The sequence below is a fragment of the Hermetia illucens genome, chromosome 4, assembly GCF_905115235.1.
Source record: "Hermetia illucens chromosome 4, iHerIll2.2.curated.20191125, whole genome shotgun sequence".
Classification (NCBI taxonomy): Eukaryota; Metazoa; Arthropoda; class Insecta; order Diptera; family Stratiomyidae; genus Hermetia; species Hermetia illucens.
In genome coordinates, this window is record NC_051852.1 from 109,160,536 (window position 1) to 109,180,153 (window position 19,618).

At 39.8% G+C, this 19,618-nt stretch overlaps 1 protein-coding gene across 1 annotated transcript in view; it reads left to right on the forward strand.

Moving 5' to 3' along the window:
- The window catches only part of LOC119654027 (protein strawberry notch), a 40,923-nt gene extending 23,388 nt beyond the window's left edge, over nt 1-17,535 (forward strand). Inside the window, 9 exon segments of the mRNA XM_038059189.1 lie at nt 7,358-7,533; nt 7,593-7,999; nt 8,110-8,231; nt 8,234-8,568; nt 8,570-8,910; nt 8,912-9,966; nt 10,031-10,169; nt 16,306-16,648; nt 16,730-17,535. Of these exon segments, the coding sequence (XP_037915117.1) occupies nt 7,358-7,533; nt 7,593-7,999; nt 8,110-8,231; nt 8,234-8,568; nt 8,570-8,910; nt 8,912-9,966; nt 10,031-10,169; nt 16,306-16,648; nt 16,730-16,978 (3,167 nt within the window). The 3' untranslated portion in view covers nt 16,979-17,535.
- Nucleotides 17,536-19,618: the final 2,083 nt, after the last annotated feature.

A 19,618-nucleotide genomic window follows, 5' to 3' on the forward strand; every position in this document is an offset into this window, starting at 1 on the left:
TATCTGTTCAAATAAAGAATAGTATTTTACTTTAATTTTTTGTAATTGGCTAGAAAACCCCCTTAAATTAATCCTAGTACCACGAAATGCATAAATGCCGGCTATAATATAGCATCATTTTACCAAGTTTGGTGGAAATCGCAATATTACTAACAAAGTTATAATACGTCAAAGTTGTTACTTCTTGTAAATTCAAGACTCATGTCAATATCATTCGAAATTCGGCACTCTCACATAATATATGGATATATTACGTGCTACGTACTAAGAAATACACAAAACCTTTCTTCCGCTTCCGGTTTCCCGACTTGTTTCTTGTAGTGTTGTGTTTTTATATCTACCTATTGGCAGTACCTCTTCGAATTAAGCTTTTCTCTGGTTGCAGGAGATCGCAATGTATCGGTCCTCGAATGTTCCACCAACATTCTCTTATACAGGGTGCGGCAGCATAACTTCCTTTTTTCAAAACTCAATAAACAACTATTGTATGCATCGGAAAATATTTATTTATTTTTATAATGTAGGTACATGTCTAAAGTTTTTATTTACATTGTTTTTCAAGATCAAATCTGTTAGGTGACGTCCCCCATTCTCCATACATTGCGTAAACCGATTTCTGGCGTTTGTCATGACTCTGTTAGCATAGCAGGTGTTATGTTGGCAATTTCTTCTTGGATGTTGGTCTTCAAATCTTGTAGGGTTCTTGGACGGTTCACATAAACACGGGATTTTAAAAAACCCCATAGAAAAAAATCACAAGGGACAGATCGGGAGAGCGTGCCGGCCATTCCAAATCGCCTCTAATTGAGATAAGGCGGTCTGGAAAGTGTTCTCTCAAAACAGCCATCGATGCTCTTGAAGTGTGTGCTGTTGCACCGTCTTGTTGGAACCAAGTGTCCCCCAAATCCAAATTTTCTAGCCGTGGGAAAAAAAATTCTGTAGCATGTTTACATACCGGTCCGAATTCACTGTCACTGTTACCCCATTTTCCTCAAAAAACCAGGGACCAATAATTCCAGCTGAGGAAATTGCACACCACACTGTGACTTTGGGTGAATGCAAAGGCTTTTGATGCAATTCTCGAGGGTTGGTGTCAGCCCAGTAGCGCATGTTTTGTTTGTTAACCGACCCACACAAATGAAAATGGGCTTCATCGCTAAAAAAAAACAATAGCACCCTCGGGAACGACATCAAGAAGAAGCTTACACGCGTTCATCCGAGAATTGGAAGTCACGTTCTGAAAGTTCCTGCACTATCGCCATCTTATAGGAATGAAAATGAAGATCATCACGAAGAATTCTTCTCACAGAACGATCGGATAGTCCAAGGGCAGATGCGTGTTTGCGCGCAGAACGCCGTGGTGATCGCAACATTGACGCTCTCACTGCTTCAATGTTCTCAGGTTATCTAATGGGCCGAGGGACTCCAGTTCTTCCTTTTGTCGCACTTGGCAGTTTGTCTGAATGTAGTGACCCATGTAACAATTGATTTGCGGTCTGGGACGGGAGCGAACGGGGCTAAATTAAAGTGATTCCGAAATGCACGCTGTGTTGCAATAACCGAACATCCGCTTGAAAAGTAAACCTCAACGGCAAAGGCACGCTCCTCACTATTCCAACGCATGATGGCGACTGAACCGTGCCGGGACAAAACTTTACAGTATCCCCTCTTGAACGAGACCACTAGCGCTCCGCTATGACATTAACTAACTGAGTGGCGCGCATTTTAAAAAAGGAAGTTATGCTGCCGCACCTTGTATAAGCTCAGGTTCGGTTTTCGGTGGTTGGAGGGGCAGGTTTTTCGTGGTAAGAATACGCCCTTCTCCTTATGATAGTTTTCATAGGTAATCCATTTTTCATCCCCACTTATCCGGTCCAAGAAAAGTTCCACTTTGTATCGTGCAAGCAGATATATATGTATATCTGTATGTCCGATGTTGACGAAAAAATTACGGTCTTGAATGAAGTGCTCTAACACACTTCAAGGCCCTGATCCAATATGGATTGTTGCGCCAACAATTATTATTATTATTATTAAAAATATTTCAAATTTTTTTTCCAACCATCTTCTGCATGTTCTGTCACAAACTTTACCTTCACCAAACACTTTCAACAAATTTCTACAGATTTCCGTAGCAATTATTCTCCGCTGAAATTTGTCTATAACACAGCGGCGTGTTCATTTAAAACTAACATGAATCAACTTCACTTTACTTCATCCGATAGGCCAATATGGACACATTCAGTGATAAAAAGAAAGAGCCAAATATGCATCAAATAAATTTGCACAGACCTGCTGAAACTTGTCGTAACCAAAACGGACAGAATTTTCCGGTAAATCTTATATTATCTGCGAACCTTTTTTGTTTACAATTTCCAACTGAGGAAGTGGATATATGTTTACAATGCATAAGCATATGATAGATTTGCAACGCTTACTCTGAGCTGCGATTCTAGTAGGTCGGCTTAAATGCCGTCAATTTACACAACACTGTTTAAGGCATAATTCGAAGTGCGCCTATGCCAACCGTGCATTAATCGCGCATGGTAGTCTTTGGATTACTTGTTTGGTCAAGAATGTTTCCACGTCTCAACCTATTATGCCTTTCAATAGATCACTTCATCAATCAAATTCTGATAAAGTGTTTTTGCACTCAGTGAGGAGAATTTTATCCAATAATTTATATACGACGATGAGTGGACAATGCACATTTAGGATCCATCGATATTAGGCAGGGTGCTCTGTTTTCTGATTCCTTTTTACTTCCTGTAAGGTGTGCGTTTGTTCTTACTTTTGAAATGTAAATCAAGGGAAGAGATTTCCTTTTTGGATAAAAACTAACATGTATAACCAGAACTAGGACATTAGAATCGAAAGGGTGACTCACATATTTCAACACATTTAGTACAGGTGAGTATATCGGCACTTGTTTCTATTATACTAGACATCTTCGTCTTTCAAAGCGGAATAAAACTAACTTTACACAAAGTAAGTTTTTTCCTTTTCTAGGATTTTTAGTATTAGTCTTACCAATCCATAGATATGTCTATTTTCTCAAAGTGGTCCGTATCCAGCGCTAAAGACGGTGAACATTGATTTGACTACCAAAATGGCAAATATTCGTCCGGTTATTTCTGGCCATATATTTCGCTGGAAAATTGAACTTATTCCTTCGCTGTGGGACCATACACTTTCATTTGCATAACAAAGGGATATATATCCGAAATGCCCAATTTAAACGTATTTCACAACTAAACTACTAAAACAAAGCGCTATCTGAGGAATCTACTCAATCGTGAAATAGAATATTCTACGAAGGTTCTGCACTTAGGCACTCGGTATACGAAGTTTATTCAAATTATGCAAATTGTGACCCTAATTTGAGTATCTTAAAGAAGCAAGGTGGAATTATAATTCGAAAATGTAAAGATATGTGTCACCTCCTAGGAATAACATACTGGCTATCGTCCGCCATTTCTAATTTACTACATCGCTGCAAACGATTAGGTTTGACGGTGTGTTGACCAGGGTAAGTCAAACAAACTATTAGCGCGTTCTATGTACTTCTACGAAAAAAGTAAAAAATGGTTCCTCTCTGCCACAATTTTCTTAGTTTTATAATTTTTAACGTTACAAAGCACATTCAGAAATCTAGGCAAATGTTTACATTCATGCAGTTCTTCACATATCCCAAAAGTTTCCTATAAAGCAGGAATTGGTTTGCGCTTTTATTAAAGAAAAGTTCTAGATATGACATTCGAATATCACAAATGTACAATGAAACAATCGTCCCTCCCAACCTACTCTTCTATGAAATACACGTGAGTTCAGTGGGCTGACAAAGGAAGTACAAGAACTGAAAACAGTACTGTTGTAGTGTGCGACCCTCAGTAACTCCACCGCAAGAGAGAAACAAACTTGTCACCAATTTTTACAAATTATATATGTTTTCAAAAAGTATTGACTAGACATTTGAAATATGTTCAAAATAATCCCATAACGTTAAAAATAAAACAATCCGTCTTTCGCTGGAGTCAAAACTGTTGGTATACCTTCAATACATTTAATGCTGTTTATTTTTATTTCATCGCTTATATATTTAACCACAATAAGGACTGTATCTTATTCATTACATTTTTCTTGAAAGCTCTGCGTGGACCCTTTTAGTGGGCTTAGGTAGGGTTAAAAAACTCTTGTTTGGCTTCTTTTTCTACAAAATTCTGTTATTTTTTTGGCATGGAGCGGAGTCGTACACCAATATGAAATTTTCATTTGATAACCATTCGTGTACTTTGAATATCATTGTAGTTTCCAAGCCCCTTATATGTTGGTTCTGCCTCATAGCTTTTTGGACAACTTATAGGCACTCTGTAGTTTTATTGTCAATCATTGACCAGGCTATAATACTGAATGGTGTTTCATCCTTTTTACAATGGCATCTTTTCTAAATTTTTCACCCAGTCTTCTTCTCACAAAACTTGATTTGTATTCGATGCATATACCGATGATTCGTCAGAAAGGCAAACTCGGAAAAGACTGTTGAGCTTGGACTTTGCAAAATTGAAACTATATGGAAGCTATATACCTGACTATTTTTAATGAAAAGAAGTAGTCACCTTTTTAAAAAAAACGACAATCAAGTTCAAATGTTATTTGCATCTATTGAGTCACTTCATCATTACCGCAGAGGCAAGAAGCGATTTCTTTAATGAGTCTCGACATGACAAACCCAATTCTTTGATGCGACATCGAGCTAGCTTTTTAAGGTTTTGTGTAAACACAAATCTAGGCCTCAAAATACATTGTTTGGTTATGTTCATTAAAGAAGCCTTCCTATTTTTGAAATTAATATCCCTTATTTTTCGCTCATTTCTAGGCGCTCTTGCCATCCTATTTGGTGTTAATTGTAATTTTGTAGCAACTTTATGTTTGATTCTGTCTATACAGTGGCCGCAAAAAGTTTGAGATCATTGCAATTGAGTTGTCAGTATTGATTGTCAACCTTTCATCTCAAAAATCAACGTTTTTATCTCAGAAATTTTTCGCAGTAGATATCTTAATTTTTTTTTTTTCATAATAAAAAGCAATAAAATAGCAAATATATGTATATATGGCTGTCATACAGAAAATAATTAACTAATAAATAGGTACTTATCACGACGTAAAAATCACAAAACTTAACTGAAATGAGCCTATATAATTTCAAAACCAATGTAGAACACGCCCAAACAATTGTTATATCACAAAATAGCAGTGTTCACTATAAATCACGTTGAAAAAATGCATTGTCACCAGAACCTTGGATTATTTCTATGACAAAGTATAGTAGAAGCACATATCTTTCAAAAACAATAATAATAGCAACTAAATAATACATAGTATGAAAAAAATATGTTCTTAAAATTAGATGAAAAATCTGAGTCACTCCAGCATTTTGGCCACCCTCTGTATGATGATTCCTATTCCTAGGTATTAAATATTCTCCAGGTACACATGTCCATAGGTTCCATGATACTCCCTACAAAATCTACAGGTAAGGTTCTCCAGATGGTAGTTTAGCCTACAATGAACCCCGACCTCCCCTCCGCCCGTTCTCCTTTATTATTTTATACTATGAACTTCTCGATTCAGTGGAAGGGTTCTGACCCATAAAGCAACGTTTTCGCTCCTTGTCTGACCAGCTCATTCGTTGCCTCATAGTCTTCCAATCCTTCCTGCGAGCTAAGCCGACTCAATTAATTAAGGTTTCTCATATCACTTTAGAATTCATCTCTTGTTTCTAAGTGTTTTGATAACCGCATGTCGTTTAGAATCACTTTGGTAAAGAGTGGGGAAAGTATCCGGGCCTATAATAATATCGATTAATATTAAATAACGATGAGTAAACACGAAATGATGAGAAGAATATTATCGAGGGCGGCTACTGTGACCAGTACAAGAATGCACTTCACGTTTGATTCTCTGAAAACGTGGAAGTGCTGTAACTTTATTTGTTTCTAAGTATTGCATTTTCTTTTTTTATTAAGGCAATATTGTTTGCTGTTTAGAACAATATTGTTTTCTTTTAACAGTTTTCTAATTCAACGGCAAATCCTTAAACAAACGTTCGTTTTAGTATGCTTGGATAATGTAACTGAATTGATGGAACGCAGGGCACGAGTTGCAGGATCAATTGCAACCATAGTACATTATTCGAGTTTTGTTAAAACTGGACTTACTTGATGTGCTCAATGCCAATGAACAACGTAATTCGTTGGCAAGAGCAAGAACAAATTTTGTATGTATTCTAAGTATCATGTGTGTTAAAAGATCTCGCACTGAAGAGCGGAAGAAACTTCAAAATACCGCCTATGAGGAAATTCAATAAAAAATCTTATTTAAACAAGAAATTTTTTTAAAGTTTTTTTTGTTATAAAGTTTCAATCCTTCACTATTGACACAGCTACACGCTAGTTCCCGAATGTTAGTCACCGTTAGTGGCCTGATTACATTTCCTACTGCCACCGATGATAGGTTCTCTTTTTGCCATTTTACTTACAAGTTTCTTCGAAATTGTTCGGCGTAGACCACATAAATTTGGTACATCCGCGTAGCCTAGGTATATGAATTTTTAATTAAAAATTATCTCTACAACGCCATAATTTTTTATTGGAAGGACTTAAAATTTCAGTTTTTCTTGATTTTTCCCCGTTCAACTATTTTGATCTTGGCCTTCTTTCACAGGCATGTAGATGGTAAATGGAAAAGCCCACTAGGTCAGACTGTTACCGGACAAGGACTTTTCAGACTATAGCACATATTGTCTGGACGATAGCCTTTTGCATTTCCGTGCATAGTATGACTTTTAGATCAAGATCTTCGACGCTTTATATGTATATTTTGAGGGACTACCTAAATCTTTTCTAGCCTCCATTTCTGCTTCATATCGTTCGCCAAGGAACCGTAACTCTGAATATTTTCTTGCTGGTGTTTCGGTCCAACAGTACGGTTACGTCAATTATGAAGCACGCCCGTTTTTTCTTGAGAAGAAATATTGTGATCGTGATGTTCAGTGAGCAATCCGAAGGGGTATTCAATCTTTTGATTGCGACTATTTCTGGTTAGCGAAAGATCTAATTTTTGAGGTCGATTTGTATACTTTAAATTACAATTTTGGATATCAACTCGGTTGCATTTGTTTACAAAGGGTTTACTTTTGCTAATATTGTCGTTACTGAGAAGGTGAAACATGTTAGCAACGGAAGCACTATTTTCTGATAACATCATACATGAAACATCTAAATTCACGTTGTGGACGCCCCTTATACATCTTAAATTTTCAATAACTTTTCATAAATATTAAATTTTTCAATTACAGGTGACGGAGCCGGTGTTGGAAAAGGTCGTACCATAGCTGGCATAATTTTTGAAAACTATCTAAAAGGACGGAAGAAATCATTGTGGATTTCAGTTTCGAATGATTTGAAATACGATGCTGAACGTGACTTACGTGACATAGGAGCGGGCAAGATTGAAGTGCACCCCTTAAATAAGGTAAATAATAAAAGTGCATCAAGTAAAATTAGCAAGCTAACAATATTTTCATAATTCAGTTCAAATATGCCAAAATATCATCGGAAATAAATAATAACGTGAAGAAGGGTGTAATATTTAGTACCTATTCAGCATTAATTGGCGAGTCGAACAACAAAAGTGGAAAATATAAGTCTCGTTTAAAGCAACTACTTCAGTGGTGCGGCGAGGACTTCGACGGTTGCATCATATTTGATGAATGTCACAAAGCTAAAAATCTCTGCCCGGTTGGATCAGGAAAACCGACGAAAACGGGCTCCACAGTATTAGAACTGCAGAACAAATTACCGAAAGCGAGAGTTGTATATGCTTCGGCAACTGGAGCATCGGAACCACGTAATATGGCTTATATGGTCCGATTAGGAATGTGGGGAACAGGCACCCCATTTCAAACTTTTAACGATTTTATAACGGCTGTGGAGAAAAGGTAAGTTGTTTCTAAATATTTTTCTATAGGATCGGTAGACTTTTCTGATTTTGTTTTGATGTGGTTGCAATTTTTAAGGAATATAAAGAATTTGAAATAACAATTTTCAGGGGAGTAGGCGCCATGGAAATTGTAGCGATGGACATGAAATTACGAGGAATGTATATTGCACGACAGCTTAGTTTCCACGGAGTGACTTTTAAGATTGAAGAAGTACCTTTGGCGGATGATTTCAAAAAGTTTACGATACTTCAGTAGCTCTCTGGGTGGAGGCTATGCAGAAATTCACAGAAGCTGCGGAACTGATCGATGCCGAAAGTCGAATGAAGAAGACAATGTGGGGTCAATTCTGGTCAGCTCATCAGCGTTTCTTCAAATATCTTTGTATAGCTGCGAAAGTAAACCATGCGGTGACCGTGGCAAGAGAAGCAATTAAATATGGAAAATGTGTAGTCATTGGTCTGCAATCAACCGGAGAAGCCAGAACGTTGGAACAATTAGAACGCGACGAGGGAGAACTGAGTGACTTTGTGTCAACAGCGAAAGGTGTTTTTCAGTCGCTGGTAGAAAAAACATTTTCCGGCACCAGATCGAAATCGAATCAACAGACTATTGGGATTAGATGCAAAGAAGACAACATTACAGGAGATAATGGAAGAGGACTCTGCAGGAACGTCCAAACGGAAGTCTGTTCGGCAAGCGGCTAAACAACAGCGCGTTAAGCGCTCTCGATATGATTCGGACAGTGATGGTTCAAATCGAAATTCAGAAGATTCCGAATTCAAATTATCTGGTAGTGACAGTGAAGAATCAGAGAACGATTCAGATAGTTGTCAAAGTAGTGACTTTAATCCCTTCTATTCCGGATCAGATAGTGATGACGATCCGTGGGTGAGTTCAAGGAAGAAAAAGAAAGGTAAAACCCGAGAAGTCGCCACGAAAAAAACCAAAGACTACACAAGATAAGATCCAACAATTGCTGACAAAGAAACAAGAACAAAAGCCTGGAGTGGCGCAAACAAATGGCATGCGCATGCAACTGGGGCCACCACCTAAAGATGCTATCGAACGTGCGTGCACTATGAAAGAGGAACTGCTGAGAAAGATCGACCGTTTGGGCGATAAATTACCGCCAAATACTTTAGATCAGCTGATCGATGAATTAGGAGGTCCCGATAACGTTGCCGAGATGACGGGAAGAAAAGGCAGGGTTGTGCAAACTGAAGACGGTTCTATTCAGTACGAATCGAGATCTGAACAGGACGTGCCGTTGGAAACACTGAATCTAACGGAGAAACAAAGATTTATGAATGGCGAAAAAGATGTTGCAATAATTTCAGAAGCAGCGTCGAGTGGTATTTCGCTGCAAAGTGATCGAAGAGTTAGAAATCAACGCAGACGAGTGCATATCACTCTTGAACTACCATGGTCAGCGGATCGTGCAATTCAACAATTCGGGAGAACACATCGATCAAATCAAGTGAACGCTCCTGAGTATATATTTTTGATCTCAGATCTGGCTGGTGAGAGGCGTTTCGCATCGACAGTAGCCAAGCGTTTAGAATCGCTAGGAGCATTGACACATGGCGATCGACGTGCAACTGAAACAAGAGACTTGTCGCAATTCAACATAGACAATAAGTACGGTAGAGCTGCCCTTGAGGCGGTTATGAAAACAATTATGGGTTATGAATCACCTATAGTACCACCTCCGCAAGATTACAAGGGCGACTTTTTGAAAGATGTCGCTGGTGCTCTAGTCGGTGTGGGTTTAATCGTGAATAGTGAAGCTATGCCAGGCGTTTTAAGCTTGGACAAAGATTACAATAATATCTCAAAGTTCCTAAATAGAATCTTAGGGATGCCGGTTGAACTCCAGAATCGTCTTTTTAAGTATTTCACTGATACGCTTAATGCAATAATAACACAAGCCAAGAAGTTGGGCCGTTTCGATCTAGGAATCTTAGGTAATTTCTTTCATTACCATTTTGGTATTCACGATTTTAACGATCGTGGCGATTTCATCAACAGATTTGGGAGCAGCAGGAGAGAATGTAACGAGAGTGAAACTTATGAAGTTCATCAGGAAACATGCAACAGGAATTGCGCCAACAGAATTACACACAGTTCAGGTGGAAAGAGGAATGATCTGGCAAGAAGCAATGGATAAGTAAGTAGTGAAGCAGATGTAACCAGTTTTTTATTAGCATTCTATGTTGGTATATTTATAATGAAATCCAAAACTCTCTTCTGTTTTGACTTCCAATTGAGCCGTCTTTTAACTGATCGAACTTACTTTTGAAATATTTATTATTGGAATGAAAGATTGCCTTGGAAGATATTTTTGCTGTTTATTAGCTAACACTGAACAAGGGGCAGTTCGTCCTCGAAATACGTATTTGTATAAATCAGATGCTTTTAGCCAATAAACAGGAAAATATCTGGCTTCAATTTAATAAAATTTACATCAATTTAAAATTAATACAACTTCAAATCCGTCACGTAATGATGTCACTAAGCTGTTTAATCAATCTAGAATTTTACTTGCCTTCTCCGAATTCAATCTTTAAACAAATCGGGAAACCGGAAGCCAGACGGTTCAGGTATAAAGGGTTTGTGTTTGGCTATGTGAAGAATGATAAGTGCGTGACAGTTCCGTGTGTACATAGTTAAAAATTGAATAATTTGATCTGGAAACATTGTATTGATAGCAGTCAATCTCATACGCTTTACACTAAGAGTTCAATATTATTAACAAATGTGAAGAAGACAACCTACAACAGATAGAAACAAGTCGGGATACCGGAAGTTGGGTGCTTCAGGCAAAAGATTTTGTGTTCATCTTATGTGGGAAAATCATTATGCACGTTTTCCATTCGTACATATATATCTAAGAATACAAAAAATATGCCGCAATATTTTTGTTAACTCTAAGATACACATAAATAAATAAACATTGTCTATTATCGCAATGATAAATTGATCTAACGCATCTTTACACATTCCCACTTTACTCCGTGCACAAAAACACGTACGTGAATTAAAAACCGCTGGTAACCAGGTACCCACATGTCTTATTATATTGGTTACTACCCGAAGGAGATTCGCACACAGAGATACAAGGGGCCCTGAGCCGCAAGGGACTGGGAAACACCCTGGCTTTCTGGATGGACAAAAAGCTAGAGAGTAGGCAAATAGAAGTACCGACAGGTACAAACTCTATTGTCATGAATACTATTCAAGGTTGTCTACAGGGTGGGGTAATATCGCCGCTTATGTGGAGTATGGTAGCGGACGAACTGCTGAACGTGCTAACAAATACCTGACATTGTTTTAATCTGTAAAGGCAAATATAAGGATACCCAATAGATAGAATCTGAACTGGACTAAGGGTTACTAGTGCCTGGTTCAGGAAGGTGGGACTGCGTGTCAATCCAGCCAAAACCACCATAGTACCATTCATTAGGAAACGTAATATTGATCACCTGAGAGCCATGAGGTTACATGACATGAAAGTAAAACGAGAAACAGAGGCCAAATATTGGGAATTACGTTAGACCAAAAATTATTTTGAAAGACGCATATCGGAAAACTACGAAAGCTCTGATGACTAGTAGGCCCATAGCGGGAAAAAAATGGGGTTGCAGCTCGAATATACTACTTTGGATATACATTGCAATAATAAGGTCAATGATTACTTAAGGGGTGGTAATCTGGGCAAAAAGAACTAAACTCAGCACACAAGCCAAGGTGTTATACAAACTCTAAAGACTGGCTTGCGTCTGTATCAATGGGGCAATGAGGACATGCCCAACGGCATCCCTGGAGGTCCTTCTGTGATTAACCCCTGCATCTGCACATACAGATGCAGAAAAGGAGGGCAATATGCAAGATGGCCGGGAGTATCAGTGAGGCGGGTAGCTGCCCAAAATCGGAGTAAGATTGATATTTTTTCTAGGCGGTGTCTCGAATTATTGATATCAATGGATAACATGACAATGAGGTTTCACTTCGAAAAGAAGTTTGAAACACGTTAGAGTAACAAGGTAAATTGGGAGAGCTTGGCTGTGATATACGGCTTAAACCAGTACCTGATTATTTGGTACACTGAGTGATCCCTCACAGCAGAAGGAGCGGGCGCTGGTGTTATTGGTCCAAGGAAAATGTACTTGGAGTTAATGGGTAAGCACACTAGCATATTCCAGGCGGAAATATACACCCTAGACAAATGTGCCTCCTTTAACCTCCAAAGGGGACAGCACATTGCTATTTCCACCGACAGCCAAGCAGCGATCAAGGCACTTAGGTCCAACCAGGTGAATTCTAAACTGGTATAGGAATGCTTTGAGAGACGGAATGAGCTCGGATCGCCCAAAAAGGTTTGGCTACTCTGGGTTCCAGACCATGTTTGGTTGGAAGACTATAAGGCAGTGGACGAACTAGCCAAGAAGCGAGTAGGGATGCCTTTACATGAGCCAGAACCGTTCATGGCTATAACAATAAAAAATGAAGAGGGACGGTCGAGGGAACTATACTGGGCGGGCTAACCACGAATGCAGCAGTCCAGGGTGCTTATTGGGGGCGCCAAGGATCGTTAAACCTCACCAAAAAGAACCTCCGAATCACAGTGGGAATCCTCGCTGGTCACTGCCGGCTAAACTATCACCTAGGGAAGATAGGGATATTTACGGACACTGCCTGCAGGTTCTGTGCGGAGTGTTATGAAAGCTCTATATACGTTCTGAGATACTTGTGCAAAGTAGTTCGATACATCTGGGAGAACACTCGATACCAGATGCAAAGTTGAAAGATCTGGAAGTAGGGAATATTCTAAAATTTCTAACGGTTATAGGCTTGCTTGAAATACTATGATTAATAGGTACACTATAACCAGTGAAAGGGGCACAATAGTTCTTTAAGGACGCGGAGCGACTGCCCCTTAGCAGAATAATAATAATACTACCCGCACATGTCTCTCTCGAGTAATTGACACTGATATGCAAATAACTAAAAAAAAAGTCAAAAAAGGAAAAGTAAAACAGACAGACAGACGGACAAGCAGACATTGAATCGATTTTAGTAAGGTTTTGTTTCACACAATGCAATGCAGTAAATTCCCACGAAATTGATAAGTTTGAACTGCTATAACTTCGCCGGATTTCCATGAAACTTGACATGGGTATGTGCGATACCATGAAGGTTCAAATTAGTACTCCTAGGATGAGTTTAAGAGGGGGGCTTTCGATCTAATTTCTAAAAGTGGGTAATAAACTATTGGTAAGTTTATTTGAGCAGATACCCTAGCCTAGATTTCATATAAGCGCACCTTCCTGTTTTTTTTCAGAATTTTTGGGTTGGGTAGCGTCTTACTTTAAGTGTGTACATTTTGACTTTTTACTCGGGCACTTTAAAATCCACGAGAAGGCGAATAACAATTTTGGAAAGTACTAATCGAGACCTTTCATTTGATACATCTCACATGACTATATCCGGTGGAGAAAAATTAGTAATCATAAACCGACTCAATTGTCTGTCCAATTCTGTACAAAATACTACAAATAACAATGATCTCCGAACCGTATATCGCATCATGAGAGAACTTGCAGGTAATTGGAAATCTTTCGGCGATCAGATCAGGGATATCAACAGTCGGCTCTTCATTCACATAATCAGCTGAAAAGGAGGAATGAGCACTTCGTCGGGTTTTTCAACCATATAACATATGACTACTTTCACTTATATGGAAATTCTGGGAGCCCGAGACTTTTCCCAAAGAGTGGAAGACACGGGTAATCGTTGAGATTCCGAAAAAAGGCCCCGTGTTGAGTGTAACAATTGGATATCTGCAAGCTCCAAAGTGTCGCAAAGATAATAAATAAAATAACCCTCGAGAACATCAAGGAACAGTTCGAAAACTTGATCGACAAAGAGCAGGCTGGTATCCGCTCTAAATCCCCCTGTACTGAGCACAGCAATATGCGGATAATTTTGGAACACTTTGCTTCACCGGCTCTTCATCGATTTCGAGAAAGCTTTCAATAGTTTGAACAAAGAATGCAGCTGGAGTGCTCTAGGCAAGACGGGCATTCCGGAAAAAATAATAGCTATTATCAGAGCAACATATGATGACGCAAGTTTAGTTTACTGGGGGGAACTGTAGCTCCGAGGGCCATTGTTAGGCCTATTGTGCTATCCCCGTATATCGCCTATTTAATGGCATCTGGCCTGCGGCGTTCGCAGGCTTTAGCGAATCCGAGAACATTCTTCAGAGGCAGGGAGTGTGCAAATTCTTCATTGAAGAAGACCTTACCAAGGTGTCTTCGTCTGTGATCTCTGCGCCCTCCGTGACTGACCTGTAAGTGAAGATTATTAAGTCTGTAATCTGAAAAGACTCATGGCCATTTGTCGACCATCCTTCTCTTTCGGTGGTTACGATAGTGTGTCTTTTCAAAGACGAATCTGGAAACCATATGATCGGTCGGCATCCGAGCTACCGGATGTTTGTCAATGAATTTCCAGATAGACGCATGACCGTGTGATTGGCCTCACGCTCCAATGATATCAAGTCTATATGCGTCATTGGTTGCTTTCTGTTTCACGTCCAAGTGAATGGGGGGTAAATTGAGGATAGCTTCAAGTGCCGCAGTCGGCGTAGTACTCATTGCTCCAGTAATACTTAGGCAACCAAGCCTCTGAATCTGCGTTAGCAGCTTCCTGCTGTTAGCAAAGTTCAGTCTCGGTCACCAGACTATGCATGGATACATCAAAATGTGTTTTATTATGGATGTATACATCCAGTGTATCCGTTTTGGTGAAAGTCCCCATGTCTTACCTATCGCATTCCTACAGCACCAGAACAATTTGCAGGATTTCTGATATTGTTCCTGGATATGGTGGTTCCACGTTAACTTGGAGTCTACTTGACTGTTTGTGCCAACTGGATTTCCGCCGCTGCTAAGGTGGGTAGCGTATAGCTGCCCCACTTGACGTTCCTAGTGAACATAACTAGACCAGTCTTCCTAGCGTTCACCGTGAGTCCATTGCGGAGGCATCAACTGTGGATTTCATGCAGAGTTGCATTCAAGCGGACACATACTATATCCGAAAACTTGCCGGTAATTATTATTAGGTCGTCTGCAAATGCTTATGCGAAGACTTTTTTGTCCTCCAGGAGCCACAGCAGGGTATCCATTACCAAGAGCCATAACAGTGGAGAGAGAACCCCTCCCTGTGGGCAGCCCCTAAGACATCCGCTTCAATAGACTTCTGGCCGTCCGATATGTGGATTTTTCTCCACTTTATCATGTGAAGGATCCAACTGATTAGCAGCGGTTCGATTCCATGCTGTCTTGCCGCATCACAATGAGGCATAATTGAAGGCACCTTCAATGTCCATGAATGCGCCTAAGGCATATTCTTTTTCGGACATCGCCTTTACAATTTTTGCAGTGAGTTCATAGAGTGCGGTCTCCGTGGATTTGCCTTTCTGGTAGGCGTGTTGCTCATAGCGAAGTGGTCACTTCGGAAAGTGTGTATCCCTTATGAACCGATCTACTAGTCTTTCTAGTGCTCTTATTTGGAAAGACGTTAGACTGATCGGTAGGAAGCTTTTTGTGTCTGTGTGGCTACGTTCTTTAACCAGAATCCGCTTCAGCTTTGAGGTTACCTCAATAGAGTTAGTCTCTTCGCAAAAGTGTCTCCACGTCGATCTTATGCTCTTCGATTTCAGCTAGCGTCTGAATCACACACATGGTGACGCAAAATTCCACGTGTTGCATTGAGGTAAAATCTCATTGGAATTTGCAGAATTGCTTTTTTTCACTGATATATTATTCCTTATTGTCATTGGTTGCAGTCTTCATGCTCCCTTGTGAAGGAGGTGGCTTCCTTTCACATTGGCATATTTCCTCAAATATCTGAACTATGCTGATGGCTGCTTCTTCTCTGACCGAGTCATGGTCCTTGGCCAAATGGCTCTCAATTTGGAGAAGGACGCAAGTAGGGTCGGAGTGAAGATAAAAACCACTAAAACCAAGGTTCTCTAGTCTGACGGGTTATCGCACTTTTCTATCTGCATTAATGGGTAGAACATTGAAAGCGTTGATTAATTTGTATATCTCGAAAATGATGTTTCTGTTCAATTCCTCCGCCACTATAGCTCTCACGAAACCAAGGTGGCTTCTATTCAAATATTTCAACAACTATTGATATCCTCTATCGTATAAATCATAACTTTCAAAGAAATTACTAACTTCACCTCTGACCCCCTATGTATCATATGCTCAATTACAAATTTCCTTCCACAGATATGCAGACCTCATTAGTGAAAAGGAAGGATTCTATCTATCTCATCAGATTCGCAACAACAAGCAAACCGTGATCCTTGCTGTTGAAATCGAGTCCCCACAAAAGAAGAAGGCTGATTCGAAAACATCAAAGAAAGACATGATGTTCCAGGTCCATCGACCCAATACTGGTCTGCAGTTCCGTAACGAGTCTCTAGCCGAGTTGGAGAAAAAATACAAGAAAGTGACAAGTGAAGAAGCAGAGCCACATTGGATCCAACAATACGACGCTTCGGTGAATACTTGTTCACACGCCTATTGGAATGGTAACTGTAGAAATGTAAATATGGGACAAGACTGTGAGGTGAGTAAAGTTGCAGTTGATCGCTGGAACAATATGTCCTTAGCTTAATTCTCTACTGTCTAATTGAATATCAATTTACAGGTCGGACTGCGGCGCCGTACATATACTGTTTTAGCTGGTTCAGTTTTATCTGTTTGGTCAAGAGTTGAAAACATATTAGCGATGAAGTGCAGCGCATCGAACAACAAGATGCAAGTGATACGATTGAAAACCACCGAAGGTATTAAGATTGTAGGAACACTGATACCGAAAAACTGTGTTGATGCGCTTGTCGAAGACTTAAAATCCGACGCAGAAAAGGTAGAAGAGCAAGTGTTTCCTAAGGCTTAAATGTAGGAATAGCAGGAGAGAAAACAGTACAGTTATTATATAAAACATAAGAACTATCAAATTAATTCACGGAGGCAACGCTAAGCAGCCTCAATTCATATTAATGATAAAAAGGATCGATATTTACATTTAGTTGTACTTGATTTTATTAATGTTCAACGATACTAGTAAGTTAGTGTGTAAGTGTTCAGTTTCGGCGTTTGAATAGTGAAGAAAGAAAAAATGATATTTTTATCTATTTTTCGGTTTCTCTGTTTGATTACCTTCCACCTAATTGATTTGGTTCGTCCTTTAGTCACGCATATAAAGGGTTATGTGATTTAATATTCGTTTGGAGAGAACTTTTGTGTATAGTGAGTAGTACTATGTACGTGTGAAAATTTTCTTGTTTTTAGCCCCCTCCTGTTTTAATTCTTATTTACGCCTTCAATATTGTGATTTTTTTACAAGAAAAATTCTTAAAGACGATAATTTTTATAAATAGAATACGAATAAGTAATATACAAGATGGAACTGTATTTTTAGTTGGTAATAAATAATTAAAATGCGACATACAATGTCTTTATTTTCTTGCTTTGATTAGAGCTGTTTCGATATTCCGATCCGGTTTCAACTCATGCATTCTGGCACTCTTTAGCAGCAATCAAATTGTACGAGCGCAATGCTGACCACATTGCCTCCTACAGTCTACTGTAGTGTACCGTTACGGTCTTGAATAAAGTACTCTAACACACTTCAAGGCTCTGATCCAATATGGATTGTTGCGCCAACGATTATTATTACATTGTACAGCCAATTACAGCAGCGCCGCAATAACCCGAGTCTGGCGGTTGTAGATACGTATGTACAAATTATTTTGAGTCATTGATGGTCGCAAGGCTGTTTAAAAGAGGAAGAGTCACTATAGCTTAATAAGCCGTCTAATACCTAACCGTCTCAAGAAGTGGATACGGTAAACTCCACTCGGCAAATAAATGGATTCTTGGAGAGATGTCATAAATGTGACATTGCGAGAATGAGAATGGTGAATAGCTTGCAGCTATGGTTGGATTTCTACTTACCAGTAACGTACATGTAATAAGATCGACCATATCTCGATCACCTTACTGCAGAGGATAAGAAGTTGTTTCCTGAATTGGCGAAACAAAAGAGTCGCTGGAATCGGTCTCGAGCGAGATCGCCACTTTATGGTTCGATAAAGAGATGGGTATTCCTGTCTGGAGTTCTCCACATCAGGTGCGTCTGTTCGTGCGGATACGGGAACGCTCGACGGATACGTTATGGGTATGCAACGTGCTGTCGATATCCAATGACCGCGGTGCCTCAGTAGACAGAAACTTTTCTATTTTGGTATCTAATGCTACAAGAAATAATAGTGGAGTGGAAATGAGGTCTCCACCGGATCCTTTTCGTAAGAGTTTGAAGTTTGTAAGCTCTCTACCGAGGGCTACGTTTCCTCTCGGCAGTAGTGGGACTCTGAAAGGAATGCCGATAGTCCCCGTATCGACATCAATGCTTCTGTTATAAAAGACGAGCGTAGAAAGCAGTACACAGGAAAAGCGTTTCTTTCACTGGGAACACGCACAAATGAACAAGGAGAGGAGGAATATCCATAAAAATGTCAGGGTTCTGATCCGGGGCGTAATTTGTCCTATATTAAAGCAGTAGAAGAGAAAAATACCCGAGCGTCATGTGGCAAAGTCACGAGAAACGCAGGTGACACCTCCTTATCGTAGGGTAAGTGGAACTTGCCATTGTAATAGCCTAAGATCGATCATCGATTTGACTTAGTTCGTTGGCGAAAGGGATGGTCTGGCGAGTGAGTAAACACTACTCCCACAGGAGCAGATCGTCGGACGTGCAACAGAAGTGGAAAAACCAGGAAAGCCGGCTGGTCCACTGGAGCATTCCTGGGGACTTCCTGATAGCTTTAGATGGAGGTCATGATCCAAAGGGAACGGCGCTGGAAAAATGTGACACCGTTGCCACCATATTTGAAAACTAAACTACTGGTGGAATTAGGAAATCTTGCTAACGGAATTGCTACAAGCAGCTCTACCTGACAAATATATTCAAACCAGTGGGGTATTGCTTACAAGCTTGTAATGAATAAGATTCGTGGGCAAAACTCACCCTAAGGGACTTTCCCGCGATTCTTGTTCGAAATTGTTCCCAATTGTTTTCTCATAGCAGAAAAAAAGTGAGCCTCAGTCAACGGTTCAACACGATGTCTTCTCGACTCCCGAGGTGATCGAGAAGGAACTACGAGAGATCTGTGGACGAATTAGGGATGGTAAGGCTCCGGGATTTGGACGGAATTCCGAAGACAGCTTTGAAGTTGGCTGGTAAAATCAGGCTCACAAGCACATTTGAATTGTGCATTGTGGAAGGAGATTGATTGTGCTATCGAAGCCCCAAAAACCAGGGTGTGCAGGGGTTATAGGACATTATCTGGTGAGCTAGTGTCTGCCATCGCCGAAATGATTCCTTTGGATCTCTAACGAAATGGGGTACACTGTCTCTAAAAAAAAGGGGGCGGATCCGAAAACCCTCTAGAAGGAGCTGTACAGTAGATGGCTGCAACGAAGGGAAGGAAATTGGAGTTTGGTAAACGCAATTTTGAGTTATATTTGCTTGCAT